This window comes from Ascaphus truei, chromosome 8 (assembly GCF_040206685.1).
Source record: "Ascaphus truei isolate aAscTru1 chromosome 8, aAscTru1.hap1, whole genome shotgun sequence".
NCBI classification, from domain to species: Eukaryota; Metazoa; Chordata; class Amphibia; order Anura; family Ascaphidae; genus Ascaphus; species Ascaphus truei.
Window position 1 is genome coordinate 344,514 of NC_134490.1, and position 20,487 is coordinate 365,000.

The following is a 20,487-nucleotide window of genomic DNA, read 5'->3' on the forward strand; positions in this document are numbered from 1 at the left end:
AAGAAGAACACACACATACAGCTCAGATACACTGCACGAGGAACACATACACACACAGCTCAGATACACTGCACGAGGAACACACACATACAGCTCAGATACACTGCACGAGGAACATACACACAGCTCAGATACACTGCAAGAGGAACACACATACAGCTCAGATACACTGCAAGAGGAACACATACACACAGCTCAGATACACTGCAAGAGGAACACATACACACAGCTGAGATACACTGCACGAGGAACACATACACACACAGCTCAGATATACTGCACGAGGAACACACACACACAGCTCAGGTACACTGCATGAGGAACACATACACACATACAGCTCAGATACACTGCACGAGGAACACATACACACATACAGCTCAGATGCACTGCACGAGGAACACATACACACATACAGCTCAGATACACTGCACGAGGAACACATACACACATACAGCTCAGATACACTGCACGAGGAACACATACACACACAGCTCAGATAAACTGCACGAGGAACACATACACACACAGCTCAGATACACTGCAAGAGGAACACATACACACACAGCTCAGATACACTGCACGAGGAACACACACACACACAGCTCAGATACACTGCAAGAGGAACACACACATACAGCTCAGATACACTGCACGAGGAACACATACACACACAGCTCAGATACACTGCACGAGGAACACACACACACACAGAGCTCGGATACACTGCAAGAGGAACACACACATACAGCTCAGATACACTGCAAGAGGAACACACACATACAGCTCAGATACACTGCACGAGGAACACATACACACACAGCTCAGATACACTGCAAGAGGAACACACACATACAGCTCAGATACACTGCACGAGGAACATACACACACAGCTCAGATACACTGCACGAGGAACACATACACATACAGCTCAGATACACTGCACGAGGAACATACACACAGCTCAGATACACTGCAAGAGGAACACATACACACACATCTCAGATACACTGCAAGAGGAACATACACACACAGCTCAGATACACTGCAAGAAGAACACACACATACAGCTCAGATACACTGCACGAGGAACACATACACTGGCGACACACTTTATTCGAGCTCGGCTAGTCCCACGAATTCGGGTATACCCGGGTATATTGAGGTTTGTGACTGTTTTCTGCCCGAGTGCATTGGGTTATTTTCCAGCAAGGATTGAAGCATTTTATTCCCGCTGGCTGCAATACTGCACAGTATATATATATATATACTGCATTACAATTCATGAATTTATGCCATCTGGTAGACACGCGAAGCATTGCAGCCTATTAAATCCTAATCATTATCATTTAACAGATCAGACGCCCATCAGCCAGGCATGAACCCAGGCTGGGAAGGCAAACGCAACGGGGCTTGTCAGAGGTGAGGAGCGGCGCATTCCAGGTATCTGCCAGGTACATACTGGGTATTTGCTCGAATAAAGTGTGTCGGTGCAGTACACACACAGCTCAGATACACTGCACGAGGAACACACACATACAGCTCAGATACACTGCACGAGGAACATACACACAGCTCAGATACACTGCAAGAGGAACACACATACAGCTCAGATACACTGCAAGAGGAACACATACACACAGCTCAGATACACTGCAAGAGGAACACATACACACAGCTGAGATACACTGCACGAGGAACACATACACACACAGCTCAGATATACTGCACGAGGAACACACACACACAGCTCAGGTACACTGCATGAGGAACACATACACACATACAGCTCAGATACACTGCACGAGGAACACATACAGCTCAGATGCACTGCACGAGGAACACATACACACATACAGCTCAGATACACTGGTGAGGAACACATACACACATACAGCTCAGATACACTGCACGAGGAACACATACACACACAGCTCAGATACACTGCACGAGGAACACATACACACACAGCTCAGATACACTGCAAGAGGAACACATACACACACAGCTCAGATACACTGCACGAGGAACACACACACACACAGCTCAGATACACTGCAAGAGGAACACACACATACAGCTCAGATACACTGCACGAGGAACACATACACACACAGCTCAGATACACTGCACGAGGAACACACACACACACAGAGCTCGGATACACTGCAAGAGGAACACACACATACAGCTCAGATACACTGCAAGAGGAACACACACATACAGCTCAGATACACTGCACGAGGAACACATACACACACAGCTCAGATACACTGCAAGAGGAACACACACATACAGCTCAGATACACTGCACGAGGAACATACACACACAGCTCAGATACACTGCACGAGGAACACATACACACACAGCTCAGATACACTGCAAGAGGAACACACACATACAGCTCAGATACACTGCACGAGGAACATACACACACAGCTCAGATACACTGCACGAGGAACACATACACACACAGCTCAGATACACTACAAGAGGAACACACACATACAGCTCAGTTACACTGCAAGAGGAACACACACAGCTCAGATACACTGCATGATGAACACATACACACAGCTAAGATACACTGCAAGAGGAACACATACACACAGCTCAGATACACTGCAAGAGGAACACACACACAGCTAAGATACACTGCAAGAGGAACACATACACACATACAGCTCAAATACACTGCACAAGGAACACATACACACAGCTCAGATACACTACAAGAGGAACACATACACACACAGCTCAGATACACTACAAGAGGAACACATACACACAAAGCTCAGATACACTACAAGAGGAATACACACACACACAGCTCGGATACACTGCAAGAGGAACACACACATAGCTCAGATACACTGCACGAGGAACACATACACACAGCTAAGACACACTGCACGAGGAACACATACACACAGGTCAGATACACTGCACAAGGAACACATACACACACAGCTCAGATACACTGCAAGAGGAACACATACACACACAGCTCTGATACACTGCACGAGGAACACACACATACAGCTCAGGTACAATACAAGAGGAACACACACACAGCTCGGGTACACTGCAAGAGGAACACACACACATACAGCTCAGATACACTGCAAGAGGAACACACACACAACTCAGATACACTGCAAGAGGAACACACACACAGCTCAGATAAACTGCACGAGGAACACAGACACACAGCTCAGATACACTGCACGAGGAACACATACACACACAGCTCAAATACACTACAAGAGGAACACATACACATACACACACACAGCTCAGATACACTGCATGAGGAACACACACAGCTCAGATACACTGCAAGAGGAACATACACACAGCTCGGATACACTGCAAGAGGAACACATACACATACACACAGCTCAGATACACTGCAAGAGGAACACATACACACAGCTCAGATACACTGCAAGAGGAACACAGACAGCTCAGATACACTGCAAGAGGAACACAGACAGCTCAGATACACTGCAAGAGGAACACATACACACACAGCTCAGATACACTGCAAGAGGAACACAGACAGCTCAGATACACTGCAAGAGGAACACATACACACAGCTCAGATACACTACAAGAGGAACATACACACAGCTCAGATACACTGCAAGAGGAACACATACACACACAGCTCAGATACACTGCAAGAGGAACACATACACACACAGCTCAGATACACTGCAAGAGGAACATACACATACAGCTCAGGTACACTACAAGAGGAACATACACACACAGCTCGGATACACTGCAAGAGGAACATACACACACAGCTCGGATACACTGCAAGAGGAACACACATACAGCTCAGATACACTGCAAGAGGAACACATACACACAGCTCAGATACACTACAAGAGGAACACATACACACAGCTCAGATACACTGCAAGAGGAACACATACACACACAGCTCAGATACACTGCAAGAGGAACACATACACACACAGCTCAGATACACTGCAAGAGGAACACATACACACACAGCTCAGATACACTGCAAGAGGAACACATACACACACACACAGCTCAGATACACTGCAAGAGGAACATACACACAGCTCAGATACACTGCAAGAGGAACATACACACATACAGCTCAGATACACTGCAAGAGGAACATACACACAGCTCAGATACACTGCAAGAGGAACACACACATACAGCTCAGATACACTGCAAGAGGAACATACACACAGCTCAGATACACTGCAAGAGGAACACATACACACACAGCTCAGATACACTGCAAGAGGAATACCCCCCCCCCCCCAGCTCCCCCCCCACCGGCTCTCCCGCACCCCTGCTCCCCCACCCAACTCCCCCTCTCCTGCACCCCTGCTCCCGTCACCCGCAGTGTCCTGTAATTATAAAACAGAAAGCCTGTGACATCACAGAATCCAGAGACAGTCTGATCCCATGAGACAGTCTGATCCCATGAGAGACAGTCTGATCTCATGAGAGACAGTCTGATCCCATGAGAGACAGTCTGATCCCATGAGAGACAGTCTGATCCCATGAGAGACAGTCTGATCCCATGAGAGACAGTCTGATCCCATGAGAGACAGTCTGATTCCATGAGAGACAGTCTGATCCCATGAGAGACTGTGACAAAAAATGGTACTAAGGCTCCCTATACGGAGTGTTATTTGTGATAATAATAAACAATAATAAATCACTAAGAGGTGTAGGATTGTGTACTTAGAGAATATATATAATTGTGCCCTTAGAGAATATATATAATTGTGCACTTAGAGAATATATATAATTGTGCACTGAGAGACTATATATAATAGTGCACTTAGAGCCTATATATAATAGTGCACTTAGAGAATATATATAATAGTGCACTTAGAAAATATATATAATAGTGCACGTAGAGAATATATATAATAGTGCACTTAGAGACTATATATAATAGTGCACTTAGAGCCTATATATAATAGTGCACTTAGAGAATATATATAATAGTGCACGTAGAGAATATATATAATAGTGCACGTAGAGAATATATATAATAGTGCACTTAGAGACTATATATAATTGTGCACTTAGAGACTATATATAATTGTGCACTTAGAGACTATATATAATTGTGCACTTAGAGAATATATATAATAGTGCACTTAGAGAATATATATAATTGTGCACTTAGAGAATATACTGTATATAATAGAATAAAGTGAACGTGCAAAAAATGAGGTAACAAGGTCGTAGCTGAACCCTATGAAGAAAGGTCCTGGTTTTCTTCTGTACATGGAGGTTCGAAGCTTTGGGGGGCGCAGATATCACCATGTATGAAAAAGAAATGTATACAAATGTATATAGTACATCGTGTTATCCGCTTCAGAAATTATTTCAATTCTTTAGGATTCAGCAAAACGGGAACTCACAACTTTCCGGATAAAAAAACGCATTTCTCACGTTAAATGTGGCTCAGGATGTGCAGACGTTTAGCTTCTCTGGTGTGTCGGTGATGGTGTGTCGGTGATGGTGTGTCGGTGATGGTGTGTCGGTGATGGTGTGTCGGTGAGGGTGTGTCGGTGATGGTGTGTCGCTGATGGTGTGTCGCTGATGGTGTGTCGCTGATGGTGTGTCGGTGATGGTGTGTCGGTGATGGTGTGTCGGTGATGGTGTGTCGCTGATGGTGTGTCGGTGATGGTGTGTCGCTGATGGTGTGTCGGTGATGGTGTGTCGCTGATGGTGTGTCGGTGATGGTGTGTCTGTGATGGTGTGTCGCTGATGGTGTGTCGCTGATGGTGTGTCGCTGATGGTGTGTCGCTGATGGTGTGTCGCTGATGGTGTGTCGGTGATGGTGTGTCGGTGATGGTGTGTCGGTGATGGTGTGTCGGTGATGGTGTGTCGGTGATGGTGTGTCGGTGAGGGTGTGTCGGTGAGGGTGTGTCGGTGAGGGTGTGTCGGTGAGGGTGTGTCGGTGAGGGTGTGTCGGTGAGGGTGTGTCGGTGAGGGTGTGTCGGTGAGGGTGTGTCGGTGAGGGTGTGTCGGTGAGGGTGTGTCGGTGAGGGTGTGTCGGTGAGGGTGTGTCGGTGAGGGTGTGTCGGTGAGGGTGTGTCGCTGATGGTGTGTCGCTGATGGTGTGTCGCTGATGGTGTGTCGCTGATGGTGTGTCGCTGATGGTGTGTCGCTGATGGTGTGTCGCTGATGGTGTGTCGGTGATGGTGTGTCGGTGATGGTGTGTCGGTGATGGTGTGTCGGTGATGGTGTGTCGGTGATGGTGTGTCGGTGATGGTGTGTCGGTGATGGTGTGTCGGTGATGGTGTGTCGGTGATGGTGTGTCGGTGATGGTGTGTCGGTGATGGTGTGTCGGTGATGGTGTGTCGGTGATGGAGTGTCGGTGATGGAGTGTCGGTGATGGTGTGTCGGTGATGGTGTGTCGGTGATGGTGTGTCGGTGATGGTGTGTCGGTGATGGTGTGTCGGTGATGGTGTGTCGGTGATGGTGTGTCGGTGATGGTGTGTCGGTGATGGTGTGTCGGTGATGGTGTCGCAGTGTGATGTGTCCTCAATGAAACAGAAATAACACAATACTGCAACACTGTATATACTTCAACGTGTGTATTGGACAAAGATGGTATCACACTGACATGAATACAGGCAGCATTGGCCAGGGGTCGTGAAACCGCAGCTCGCGAGCCACTTGCGGCTTTCTGGCACGCGCGTGCGGCTCTTCTTAGGGTTGCCAGGTGTCCGGTTTTCAACCGGTGTCCAGTATAAAATCGCAATAGCGGCGGCGGCCGGCGGATCATGTGACAGCAAGCGCGTGTGTGGCGGATCATGCTGCAGCAAGCGCGTGGGCGGCGGATCATGCGGCAGCAAGCGCGTGGGATCATGCGGCAGCAAGCGCGTGGGATCATGCTGCAGCAAGCACGTGGGCGGGCGGATCATGCTGCAGCAAGCACGTGGGCGGGCGGATCATGCTGCAGCAAGCGCGTGGGCGGCGGATCAAGCGGCAGCAAGCGTGTGGCCTGCGGATCATGCGGCAGAAAGCGCGTGGGTGGCGGATCATGCTGCAGCAAGCGCGTGGGCGGCGGATCATGCTGCAGCAAGCGCGTGGGCGGCGGATCATGCGGCAGCAAGCGCGTGGGCGGCGGATCATGCTGCAGCAAGCTCGTAACCGGCGGCGGATCATGCTGCAGCAAGCGCGTGGGCGGAGGATCATGCGGCAGCAAGCGCGTAACCGGCGGCGGATCATGCTGCAGCAAGCGCATGGGCAGTGGATCATGCTGCAGCAAGCGCGTGAGCGGTGGATCATGCTGCAGCAAGCGCGTGGGCGGTGGATCATGCTGCAGCAAGCGCGTAACCGGCGGCGGATGCGCTTAGAGACTGGACGGTGGCCGGGCAGGTGCACCGTGCACTGTGGAGGAGAGCGGAGCCCACACACCCCGGCAGAGACAGAAGTCTGCGTCCTGCCTTAAAATAAGGTAAGGACAGCATTTGGGGATGTGGGGGGGGGGGGGGGAAATAAGATGATGATCGGGGGGGGGGGGATAATATGACGATGATGGGGGCCTGTGGAGATGAGATGATGATTGGGGGGGGATAAGATGATGATCGGGGGGAGGGATAATATGACGATGATGGGGGCCTGTGGAGATGAGATGATGATTGGGGGGGATAAGATGATGATCGGGGGGAGGGATAATATGACGATGATGGGGGCCAGTGGAGATGAGATGATGATTGGGGGGGATAAGATGATGATCGGGGGGGGGAGGGATAATATGACGATGGGGGCCAGTGGAGATGAGATGATGATTGGGGGGGATAAGATGATGATCGGGGGGGGGATAATATGATGATGATGATTGGGGGGGATAAGATGACGATGATGGGGGCCTGTGGAGATGAGATGATGATTGGGGGGGATAAGATGATGATCGGGGGGGGAGGGATAATATGACGATGGGGGCCAGTGGAGATGAGATGATGATTGGGGGGGATAAGATGATGATCGGGGGGAGGGATAATATGACGATGGGGGCCAGTGGAGATGAGATGATGATTGGGGGGGATAAGATGATGATCGGGGGGGGGATAATATGATGATGATGATTGGGGGGGATAAGATGACGATGATGGGGGCCTGTGGAGATGAGATGATGATTGGGGGGGGATAAGATGATGATGATGGGGGCCAGTGGAGATGAGATGATGATTGGGGGGGATAAGATGATGATCGGGGGGGGAGGGATAATATGACGATGGGGGCCAGTGGAGATGAGATGATGATTGGGGGGGATAAGATGATGATCGGGGGGAGGGATAATATGACGATGGGGGCCAGTGGAGATGAGATGATGATTGGGGGGGATAAGATGATGATCGGGGGGGGGAAGGGATAATATGACGATGGGGGCCAGTGGAGATGAGATGATGATTGGGGGGGATAAGATGATGGGGATTTAAGGAATGCTTGTGCATTGTGTGTAATATTTTCTGTAGAATTATATACATTTACAATGTCAACAAAGCCAAGAAATATATATTTTTTGAATATTTACTTTAGTTGTATTCAGGAAACCTTCTCCACGTAATAAATAAATAATTATAACGTGTTATCAATTCACTGTCTTCTTAAATCAACCCAACTTGTACAAATATATGTATGTCACGGGCCTAGGCACATACAGACGTGGCTGGCCGATAACCCCGGGCCTAGGCACATACAGACATGGCTGGCCGATAACCCCGGGCCTAGGCACATACAGACGTGGCTGGCCGATAACCCCGGGCCTAGGCACATACAGACGTGGCTGGCCGATAACTCCGGGCCTAGGCACATACAGACGTGGCTGGCCGATAACCCCGGGCCTAGGCATATACAGACGTGGCTGGCCGATAACCCCGGGCCTAGGCACATACAGACGTGGCTGGCCGATAACCCCGGGCCTAGGCACATACAGACGTGGCTGGCCGATAACCCCGGGCCTAGGCACATACAGACGTGGCTGGCCGATAACCCCGGGCCTAGGCACATACAGACGTGGCTGGCCGATAACCCCGGGCCTAGGCACATACAGACGTGGCTGGCCGATAACCCCGGGCCTAGGCACATACAGACGTGGCTGGCCGATAACCCCGGGCCTAGGCACATACAGACGTGGCTGGCCGATAACCCCGGGCCTAGGCACATACAGACGTGGCTGGCCGATAACCCCGGGAAGGGGCACATACAGACGTGGCTGGTCGATAAACCCGGGAAGGGGCACATCCAGACGTGGCTGGCCGATAACCCCGGGAAGGGCCACATACAGACGTGGCTGGCCGATAACCCCGGGAAGGGCCACATACAGACGTGGCTGGCCGATAACCCCGGGAAGGGGCACATACAGACGTGGCTGGCCGATAACCCCGGGCCTAGGCACATACAGACGTGGCTGGCCGATAACCCCGGGCCTAGGCACATACAGACGTGGCTGGCCGATAACTCCACTGCTCCGGTTCCAAATCTCGGGCAGGAATGGAGAATATCAGCAACGCCTACTATGCAGACTCTACGCGTTTCGTTGGGCAACTTCTTCAGGAGTACGATACCAAAAGGCGCCGGAAGTGACGCGACACTCACCGGGAGCCGGGCAGGTTGAGAGATTTTGAACCGGAGCAGTGGAGATATCAGCCAGCCACTCATCTTTAGTTGTATGTGCCTATGCTGCCTGTATTCATGTCAGTGTGATACCATTCTGTGTCCAATACACACGTTGAAGTAGATACAGTACAGTGTTGCAGTATTGTGTTATTTCTGTTTCATTGAGGACACATCACACTGCGACACCATCACCGACACACCATCACCGACACACCATCACCGACACACCATCACCGACACACCATCACCGACACAACCCTCACCGACACAACCCTCACCGACACACCCTCACCGACACACCCTCACCGACACACCATCACCGACACACCATCACCGACACACCATCACCGACACACCCTCACCGACACACCCTCACCGACACACCATCACCGACACACCATCACCGACACACCATCACCGACACACCCTCACCGACACCGACACACCATCACCGACACACCCTCACTGACACCGACACACCATCACCAACACACCAGAGAAGCTAAACGTCTGCACATCCTGAGCCACATTTAACGTGAGAAATGCGTTTTTTTATCCGGAAAGTTGTGAGTTCCCGTTTTGCTGAATCCTAAAGAACTGAAATAATTTCTGAAGCGGATAACACGATGTACTATATACATTTGTATACATTTCTTTTTCATACATGGTGATATCTGCGCCCCCCAAAGCTTCGAACCTCCATGTACAGAAGAAAACCAGGACCTTTCTTCATAGGGTTCAGCTACGACCTTGTTACCTCATTTTTTGCACGTTCACTTTATTCTATTATATATATAGTCTCTAAGTGCACAATTATATATATTCTCTAAGTGCACTATTATATATATTCTATATTTGTTTTTCATATATGGTGATATCTGCGCTCCCCAAAGCTTCGAACACCCATGCGAGACAGTCTGATCCCATGAGAGACAGCCTGATCCCATGAGAGACAGTCTGATCCCATGAGAGACAGTCTGATCCCATGAGAGACAGTCTGATCCCATGAGAGACAGCCTGATCCCATGAGAGACAGTCTGATCCCATGAGAGACAGCCTGATCCCATGCGAGACAGTCTGATCCCATGAGAGACAGCCTGATCCTATGAGAGACAGCCTGATCCCATGAGAGACAGCCTGATCCCATGAGAGACAGTCTGATCCCATGAGAGACAGCCTGGTCCTATGAGAGACAGCCTGATCCCATGAGACAGCCTGATCCCATGAGACAGCCTGATCCCATGAGAGACAGCCTGGTCCCATGAGAGACAGCCTGATCCCATGAGAGACAGCCTGATCCCATGAGAGACAGCCTGGTCCCATGAGAGACAGCCTGATCCCATGAGAGACAGCCTGATCCCATGAGAGACAGCCTGACCTCAAGACATACAGACTGACCCTCACCTAACTCCAGCCTGGAACCCCAATAGGCAGCATGAGACAGCCCGATCCCATACAAGAATGTCAGGAAGGATTTAAGCAGCACACATTGAGACAGCAGTCAGGCTTCAGTTAGACTGTTCTAGAATACACTGCTCTAAGTGACAGAGACAGCAGCAGTGGCCGGTGCAGGGTGAGACAGGGTGACAGTGACAGACAGAAGGGGCCCCTCAGATAAGGAGTCTGCCCGTCCTGTTACAGTGACACCTTCCCCAGGGGGCAGGTTACGCTGGGTCTGGGGCCCCTCAGATAAGGAGTCTGCCCGTCCTGTTGCAGTGACACCTTCCCCAGGAGACAGGTTACGCTGGGTCTGGGGCCCCTCAGATAAGGAGTCTGCCCGTCCTGTTACAGTGACACATTCCCCAGGGGGCAGGTTACGCTGTGTCCGGGGCCCCTCAGATAAGGAGTCTGCCCGTCCTGTTACAGTGACACATTCCCCAGGGGGCAGGTTACGCTGTGTCCGGGGCCCCTCAGATAAGGAGTCTGCCCGTCCTGTTACAGTGACACCTTCCCCAGGGGGCAGGTTACGCTGGGTCCGGGGCCCCTCAGATAAGGAGTCTGCCCGTCCTGTTACAGTGACACCTTCCCCAGGGGGCAGGTTACGCTGTGTCCGGGGCCCCACAGATAAGGAGTCTGCCCGTCCTGTTGCAGTGACACCTTCCCCAGGGGGCAGGTTACGCTGTGTCCGGGGCCCCACAGATAAGGAGTCTGCCCGTCCTGTTGCAGTGACACCTTCCCCAGGAGACAGGTTACGCTGTGTCCGGGGCCCCACAGATAAGGAGTCTGCCCGTCCTGTTACAGTGACACCTTCCCCAGGGGGCAGGTTACGCTGTGTCCGGGGCCCCTCAGATAAGGAGTCTGCCCGTCCTGTTGCAGTGACACCTTCCCCAGGGGGCAGGTTACGCTGTGTCCGGGGCCCCTCAGATAAGGAGTCTGCCCGTCCTGTTACAGTGACACCTTCCCCAGGGGGCAGGTTACGCTGGGTCCGGGGCCCCTCAGATAAGGAGTCTGCCCGTCCTGTTGCAGTGACACCTTCCCCAGGGGGCAGGTTACGCTGTGTCCGGGGCCCCTCAGATAAGGAGTCTGCCCGTCCTGTTACAGTGACACCTTCCCCAGGGGGCAGGTTACGCTGTGTCCGGGGCCCCTCAGATAAGGAGTCTGCCCGTCCTGTTGCAGTGACACCTTCCCCAGGGGGCAGGTTACGCTGTGTCCGGGGCCCCTCAGATAAGGAGTCTGCCCGTCCTGTTGCAGTGACACCTTCCCCAGGGGGCAGGTTACGCTGTGTCCGGGGCCCCTCAGATAAGGAGTCTGCCCGTCCTGTTGCAGTGACACCTTCCCCAGGGGGCAGGTTACGCTGTGTCCGGGGCCCCTCAGATAAGGAGTCTGCCCGTCCTGTTGCAGTGACACCTTCCCCAGGGGGCAGGTTACGCTGTGTCCGGGGCCCCTCAGATAAGGAGTCTGCCCGTCCTGTTGCAGTGACACCTTCCCCAGGGGGCAGGTTACCCGGGGCCCCTCAGATAAGGAGTCTGCCCGTCCTGTTGCAGTGACACCTTCCCCAGGGGGCAGGTTACCCGGGGCCCGGGGCCACATTTAGGGGATCACTAAATGATGTGATCTTATTCCTGGGTAAATCTGGTGCTGTTTCTCTCTCCAGCGCTGAGCGGATCCGAGGCCCTGTGCAAGTGAGCGAGGCGCTACGGGTCACAATCAGACTGTCAGCTCCTGGGGTCAGCACAGGCCACCTCACCCCTCAGCTGGGTGCCGGCCGTGCCGTTAGATACAGCGGTCCAGCGGTTCCGGTGCTGGGTGACCTCCTGAACACGGCAGGTGTAGAGCCCCTGGTCAGACGGGCGGAGGTCGCTCAGCGTGAGCCGGTACCCGCTGCCTGCGCTGTCGCTGCTCAGGTGGCCCCTGCGGCTCCAGTTCCCGGAGAGATGCGCCGTTCCGAGCTTGTTGATTCGTCCGATGACCCGCTCGTTTCCGGGAGTCGGAGAGAAGACCCAGCGCACGGTCAGCCGGCTGTCCCGCCTCCTCCTCTGGGACACCCTGCACCACAGAGAGGCATTCTCACCCGCAGGGTGCAGCACCCACGGAGAGGGCGAGACGGTGACATTAAGAGCGTAGGAGATACCTGGGGGAAGAGAGAGAGAGACTGAGAAATGAGGGAGAGGGAGAGAGGGAATCTTTTCTCCAACATTGGGGTCTCTGAGAATTTTGCATTTTGCATGCCATGTGTGAGTGTGCAGGAGACAGAGCGTGGCCATGTGTGAGTGTGCAGGAGACAGAGCGTGGCCATGTGTGAGTGTGCAGGAGACAGAGCGTGGCCATGTGCGAGTGTGCAGGAGACAGAGCGTGGCCATGTGTGAGTGTGCAGGAGACAGAGCGTGGCCATGTGCGAGTGTGCAGGAGACAGAGCGTGGCCATGTGTGAGTGTGCAGGAGACAGAGCGTGGCCATGTGTGAGTGTGCAGGAGACAGAGCGTGGCCATGTGTGAGTGTGCAGGAGACAGAGCGTGGCCATGTGTGAGTGTGCAGGAGACAGAGCGTGGCCATGTGCGAGTGTGCAGGAGACAGAGCGTGGCCATGTGTGAGTGTGCAGGAGACAGAGCGTGGCCATGTGTGAGTGTGCAGGAGACAGAGCGTGGCCATGTGTGAGTGTGCAGGAGACAGAGCGTGGCCATGTGCGAGTGTGCAGGAGACAGAGCGTGGCCATGTGCGAGTGTGCAGGAGACAGAGCGTGGCCATGTGCGAGTGTGCAGGAGACAGAGCGTGGCCATGTGTGAGTGTGCAGGAGACAGAGCGTGGCCATGTGCGAGTGTGCAGGAGACAGAGCGTGGCCATGTGTGAGTGTGCAGGAGACAGAGCGTGGCCATGTGTGAGTGTGCAGGAGACAGAGCGTGGCCATGTGCGAGTGTGCAGGAGACAGAGCGTGGCCATGTGCGAGTGTGCAGGAGACAGAGCGTGGCCATGTGCGAGTGTGCAGGAGACAGAGCGTGGCCATGTGTGAGTGTGCAGGAGACAGAGCGTGGCCATGTGTGAGTGTGCAGGAGACAGAGCGTGGCCATGTGCGAGTGTGCAGGAGACAGAGCGTGGCCATGTGCGAGTGTGCAGGAGACAGAGCGTGGCCATGTGCGAGTGTGCAGGAGACAGAGCGTGGCCATGTGCGAGTGTGCAGGAGACAGAGCGTGGCCATGTGCGAGTGTGCAGGAGACAGAGCGTGGCCATGTGCGAGTGTGCAGGAGACAGAGCGTGGCCATGTGTGAGTGTGCAGAAGACAGAGCGTGGCCATGTGCGAGTGTGCAGGAGACAGAACGTGGCCATGTGCGAGTGCAGGAGCCAGAGCGTGGCCATGTGTGAGTGTGCAGAAGACAGAGCGTGGCCATGTGCGAGTGTGCAGGAGACAGAGCGTGGCCATGTGCGAGTGTGCAGGACACAGAGCGTGGCCATGTGCGAGTGTGCAGGAGACAGAGCGTGGCCATGTGCGAGTGTGCAGGACACAGAGCGTGGCCATGTGCGAGTGTGCAGGAGACAGAGCGTGGCCATGTGTGAGTGAGCAGGAGACAGAGCGTGGCCATATGTGAGTGTGCAGGAGACAGAGCATGGCCATGTGTGAGTGTGCAGGAGACAGAGCGTGGCCATGTGTGAGTGTGCAGGAGACAGAGCATGGCCATGTGTGAGTGTGCAGGAGACAGGACGTGGCCCTGTGTGAGTGTGCAGGAGACAGAGCATGCCATGTGTGAGTGTGCAGGAGACAGATCATGGCCACGTGTGAGTGTGCAGGAGACAGAGCATGGCCATGTGCGAGGGTGCAGGAGACAGAGCGTGGCCATGTGCGAGGGTGCAGGAGACAGAGCGTGGCCATGTGTGAGTGTGCAGGAGACAGAGCGTGGCCATGTGTGAGTGTGCAGGAGACAGAGCGTGGCCATGTGCGAGTCTGCAGGAGCGTGGCCATGTGCGAGTGTGCAGGAGACAGAGCATGGCCATGTGCGAGTCTGCAGGAGCGTGGCCATGTGCGAGTGTGCAGGAGACAGAGCGTGGCCATGTGTGAGTGTGCAGGAGACAGAGCGTGGCCATGTGTGAGTGTGCAGGAGGCAGAGCGTGGCCATGTGCGAGTCTGCAGGAGCGTGGCCATGTGCGAGTGTGCAGGAGACAGAGCGTGGCCATGTGCGAGTCTGCAGGAGCGTGGCCATGTGTGAGTGTGCAGGAGACAGAACGTGGCCATGTGCGAGTGTGCAGGAGACAGAGCGTGGCCATGTGCGAGTGTGCAGGAGACAGAGCGTGGCCATGTGCGAGTGTGCAGGAGCGTGGCCATGTGTGAGTGTGCAGGAGACAGAGCATGACCACGTGTGAGTGTGCAGGAGACCGAGCGTGGCCATGTGCGAGTGTGCAGGATACAGGACGTGGCCATGTGCGAGTGTGCAGGAGTCACAGCGTGGCCATGTGCGAGTGTGCAGGAGACAGAGCGTGGCCATGTGTGAGTGTGCAGGAGACAGAGCATGGCCATGTGTGAGTGTGCAGGAGACAGAGCGTGGCCATGTGTGAGTGTGCAGGAGACAGAGCGTGGCCATGTGTGAGTGTGCAGGAGACAGAGCATGGCCATGTGTGAGTGTGCAGGAGACAGGACGTGGCCATGTGTGAGTGTGCAGGAGACAGAGCATGCCATGTGTGAGTGTGCAGGAGACAGAGCATGGCCATGTGTGAGTGTGCAGGAGACAGTGCGTGGCCACGTGTGAGTGTGCAGGAGTCAGGCAGCGCGTGGTCCTGTGTGGGTGTGCAGGAGTCAGGCAGAGCGTGGCCATATGTGTGTGTGCAGGAGTCAGACAGAGCGTGGTCCTGTGTGGGTGTGCAGGAGTCAGGCAGAGCGTGGCCATATGTGTGTGTGCAGGAGTCAGGCAGAGCGTGGTCCTGTGTGAGTGTGCAGGAGTCAGACAGAGCGTGGTCCTGTGTGGGTGTGCAGGAGTCAGGCAGAGCGTGGTCCTGTGTGGGTGTGCAGGAGTCAGGCAGAGCGGGGTCCTGTGTGGGTGTGCAGGAGTCAGGCAGAGCGTGGTCCTGTGTGGGTGTGCAGGAGTCAGACAGAGCGTGGTCCTGTGTGGGTGTGCATGAGTCAGGCAGAGCGTGGTCCTGTGTGGGTGTGCAGGAGTCAGGCAGAGCGTGGTCCTGTGTGGGTGTGCAGGAGTCAGGCAGAGCGTGGTCCTGTGTGAGTGTGCAGGAGTCAGGCGGAGCGTGGCCATGTGAGAGTGTGCAGGAGTCAGGCAGAGCGTGGTCCTGTGTGGGTGTGCAGGAGTCAGGCAGAGCGTGGTCCTGTGTGAGTGTGCAGGAGTCAGACAGAGCGTGGTCCTGTGTGGGTGTGCAGGAGTCAGGCAGAGCGTGGTCCTGTGTGAGTGTGCAGGAGTCAGGCAGAGCGTGGTCCTGTGTGAGTGTGCAGGAGTCAGGCAGAGCGTGGTCCTGTGTGAGTGTGCAGGAGTCAGGCAGAGCGTGGTCCTGTGTGGGTGTGCAGGAGTCAGGCAGAGCGTGGCCACGTGTGAGTGTGCAGGAGTCAGGCAGAGCGTGGTCCTGTCTGGGTGTGCAGGAGTCAGGCAGAGTGTGGTCCTGTGTGGGTGTGCAGGAGTCAGGCAGAGCGTGGTCCTGTGTGGGTGTGCAGGAGTCAGGCAGAGCGTGGTCCTGTGTGGGTGTGCAGGAGTCAGGCAGAGTGTGGTCCTGTGTGGGTGTGCAGGAGTCAGGCAGAGCGTGGTCCTGTGTGGGTGTGCAGGAGTCAGGCAGAGCGTGGTCCTGTGTGGGTGTGCAGGAGTCAGGCAGAGCGTGGACCTGTGTGAGTGTGCAGGTGTCAGGCAGAGCGTGGTCCTGTGTGGGTGTGCAGGAGTCAGGCAGAGCGTGGTCCTGTGTGGGTGTGCAGGAGTCAGGCAGAGCGTGGTCCTGTGTGGGTGTGCAGGAGTCAGGCAGAGCGTGGTCCTGTGTGGGTGTGCAGGAGTCAGGCAGAGCGTGGTCCTGTGTGGGTGTGCAGGAGTCAGGCAGAGCGTGGTGCTGTGTGGGTGTGCAGGAGTCAGGCAGAGCGTGGTCCTGTGTGGGTGTGCAGGAGTCAGACAGAGCATGGTCCTGTGTGGGTGTGCAGGAGTCAGACAGAGCGTGGTCCTGTGTGAGTGTGCAGGAGTCAGGCAGAGCGTGGTCCTGTGTGGGTGTGCAGGAGTCAGGCAGAGCGTGGCCCTGTGTGAGTGTGCAGGAGTCAGACAGAGCGTGGTCCTGTGTGAGTGTGCAGGAGTCAGGCAGAGCGTGGTCCTGTGTGGGTGTGCAGGAGTCAGGCAGAGCGTGGCCCTGTGTGAGTGTGCATGAGTCAGGCAGAGCGTGGTCCTGTGTGGGTGTGCAGGAGTCAGGCAGAGCGTGGCCCTGTGTGGGTGTGCAGGAGTCAGGCAGAGCGTGGTCATGTGTGAGTGTGCAGGAGTCAGGCAGAGCGTGGTCCTGTGTGGGTGTGCAGGAGTCAGGCAGAGCGTGGTCATGTGTGAGTGTGCAGGAGTCAGGCAGAGCGTGGTCCTGTGTGGGTGTGCAGGAGTCAGGCAGAGCGTGGTCCTGTGTGGGTGTGCAGGAGTCAGGCAGAGCGTGGCCCTGTGTGAGTGTGCAGGAGTCAGGCAGAGCGTGGCCCTGTGTGAGTTTGCAGGTGTCAGGCAGAGCGTGGTCCTGTGTGGGTGTGCAGGAGTCAGGCAGAGCGTGGCCCTGTGTGGGTGTGCAGGAGTCAGGCAGAGCGTGGCCCTGTGTGAGTTTGCAGGTGTCAATCAGAGCGTGGTCCTGTGTGGGTGTGCAGGAGTCAGGCAGAGCGTGGCCCTGTGTGAGTGTGCAGGAGTCAGGCAGAGTGTGGCCCTGTGTGGGTGTGCAGGAGTCAGACAGAGCGTGGTCCTGTGTGAGTGTGCAGGAGTCAGGCAGAGCGTGGTCCTGTGTGAGTGTGCAGGAGTCAGACAGAGCGTGGTCCTGTGTGAGTGTGCAGGAGTCAGGCAGAGCGTGGTCCTGTGTGGGTGTGCAGGTGTCAGGCAGAGCGTGGTCCTGTGTGGGTGTGCAGGAGTCAGGCAGAGTGTGGTCCTGTGTGAGTGTGCAGGAGTCAGGCAGAGTGTGGTCCTGTGTGGGTGTGCAGGAGTCAGGCAGAGCGTGGTCCTGTGTGGGTGTGCAGGAGTCAGGCAGAGCGTGGTCCTGTGTGGGTGTGCAGGAGTCAGGCAGAGCGTGGTCCTGTGTGGGTGTGCAGGAGTCAGGCAGAGCGTGGTCCTGTGTGGGTGTGCAGGAGTCAGGCAGAGCGTGGTCCTGTGTGGGTGTGCAGGAGTCAGGCAGAGCGTGGTCATGTGTGAGTGTGCAGGAGTCAGGCAGAGCGTGGTCCTGTGTGGGTGTGCACGAGTCAGACAGAGCGTGGTCCTGTGTGGGTGTGCAGGAGTCAGGCAGAGCGTGGTCATGTGTGAGTGTGCAGGAGTCAGGCAGAGCGTGGTCCTGTGTGGGTGTGCAGGAGTCAGGCAGAGCGTGGTCATGTGTGAGTGTGCAGGAGTCAGGCAGAGCGTGGTCCTGTGTGGGTGTGCAGGAGTCAGGCAGAGCGTGGTCCTGTGTGGGTGTGCAGGAGTCAGGCAGAGCGTGGTCCTGTGTGGGTGTGCAGGAGTCAGGCAGAGCGTGGTGCTGTGTGGGTGTGCAGGAGTCAGGCAGAGTGTGGTCCTGTGTGGGTGTGCAGGAGTCAGGCAGAGCGTGGTCCTGTGTGGGTGTGCAGGAGTCAGGCAGAGCGTGGTCATGTGTGAGTGTGCAGGAGTCAGGCAGAGCGTGGTCCTGTGTGGGTGTGCAGGAGTCAGGCAGAGCGTGGTCCAGTGTGAGTGTGCAGGAGTCAGGCAGAGCGTGGTCCTGTGTGGGTGTGCAGGAGTCAGACAGAGCGTGGTCCTGTGTGAGTGTGCAGGAGTCAGGCAGAGCGTGGCCCTGTGTGAGTGTGCAGGAGTCAGACAGAGCGTGGTCCTGTGTGAGTGTGCAGGAGTCAGGCAGAGCGTGGTCCTGTGTGGGTGTGCAGGAGTCAGACAGAGCATGGTCCTGTGTGAGTGTGCAGGAGTCAGGCAGAGTGTGGCCCTGTGTGAGTGTGCAGGAGTCAGACAGAGCGTGGTCCTGTGTGAGTGTGCAGAAGTCAGGCAGAGCGTGGCCACGTGTGAGTGTGCAGGAGGTGGCCGTGTTAGACCAGTTGTGATAAATATGTCAGTATTAGGTGCCACCTTTTTGTTTGGACGAGCAGCTGATATTTTGGGGGACACGTTTGCGAGTTCTGCGCGCTTGCTTGGGTCAGAATTACACAAAACGTGTCCTGTAGTATATAGCGATTATTAGGCCAAATAAAGAGGTGGTACCTAATACTACAGTACTAATAAATCCATGCCGTACACACACTTACACCAAGGTATCTGTAATATTGTGAGCTGTCACACTACATACACACGTGTGTACACGTGCAAACATGCACACAAACATAAAAATGCACAATTAATAACACGCTTGCACTTACGTACATGGATCAACACATGGACTCACTTAAACTCACAAACAAGAATACACACACACACACACACACACAGATACTAATGTGCACACACACATAAACAACTGTGCTCCCACACACACAGCCGTGTGCACACTCACACACACACAGATACTAATGTGCACACCACACATAAACAACTGTGCTCCCACACACACAGCTGTGTGCACACTCACACACACACACATACTAATGTGCACACTCACACATAAACAACTGTGCTCCCACACAGACAGCCGTGTGCACACACACACACACACACACACATACTAATGTGTACGCTCACACATAAACAACTGTGCTCCCACACACACAACCGTGTTCACACTCACACACACACATACTAATGTGCACACTCACACATAAACAACTGTGCTCCCACACAGACAGCCGTGTGCACACACACACACACACACACACACACTAATGTGCACGCTCACACATAAACAACTGTGCTCCCACACACACAGCCGTGTGCACACTCACACACACACATACTAATGTGCACACTCACACATAAACAACTGTGCTCCCACACACACAGCCGTGTGCACACTCACACACACACATACTAATGTGCACACTCACACATAAACAACTGTGCTCCCACACAGCAGCCGTGTGCACACACACCACACACACACACACACACACACACACACACACACACGCACGCTGGCTCTCTTACCTGCTATGAGAGTGTGAGTGAGGAGAGCAGACCCCAGGATACAGAGACACATTGTGCTCCCCTCAGGACTGGCCAAAAACTTCTCCTACAGACAGACAGAGACAGAGGAGGAGAGGGGCGAGAGGGAGGGAGAGGGGGGACAGGAGAGAGAGGGGGGACAGGGGGGGAGGCTCCGGAGAGG

At 54.5% G+C, this 20,487-nt stretch overlaps 1 protein-coding gene across 1 annotated transcript in view; it reads right to left on the bottom strand.

Moving 5' to 3' along the window:
- VSTM4 (V-set and transmembrane domain containing 4) overlaps nt 1-20,437 on the bottom strand; it is a 91,805-nt gene extending 71,368 nt beyond the window's left edge. The window contains exons 1-2 of the mRNA XM_075610262.1: nt 20,307-20,437; nt 12,834-13,217 (exon numbers count right to left, since the gene is read on the bottom strand). Coding sequence (XP_075466377.1) covers nt 12,834-13,217; nt 20,307-20,358 — 436 coding nt within the window. The 5' untranslated portion in view covers nt 20,359-20,437. The remainder of the gene's footprint in view (nt 1-12,833; nt 13,218-20,306) is intronic.
- Between the last annotated feature and the right edge of the window lie 50 nt (nt 20,438-20,487).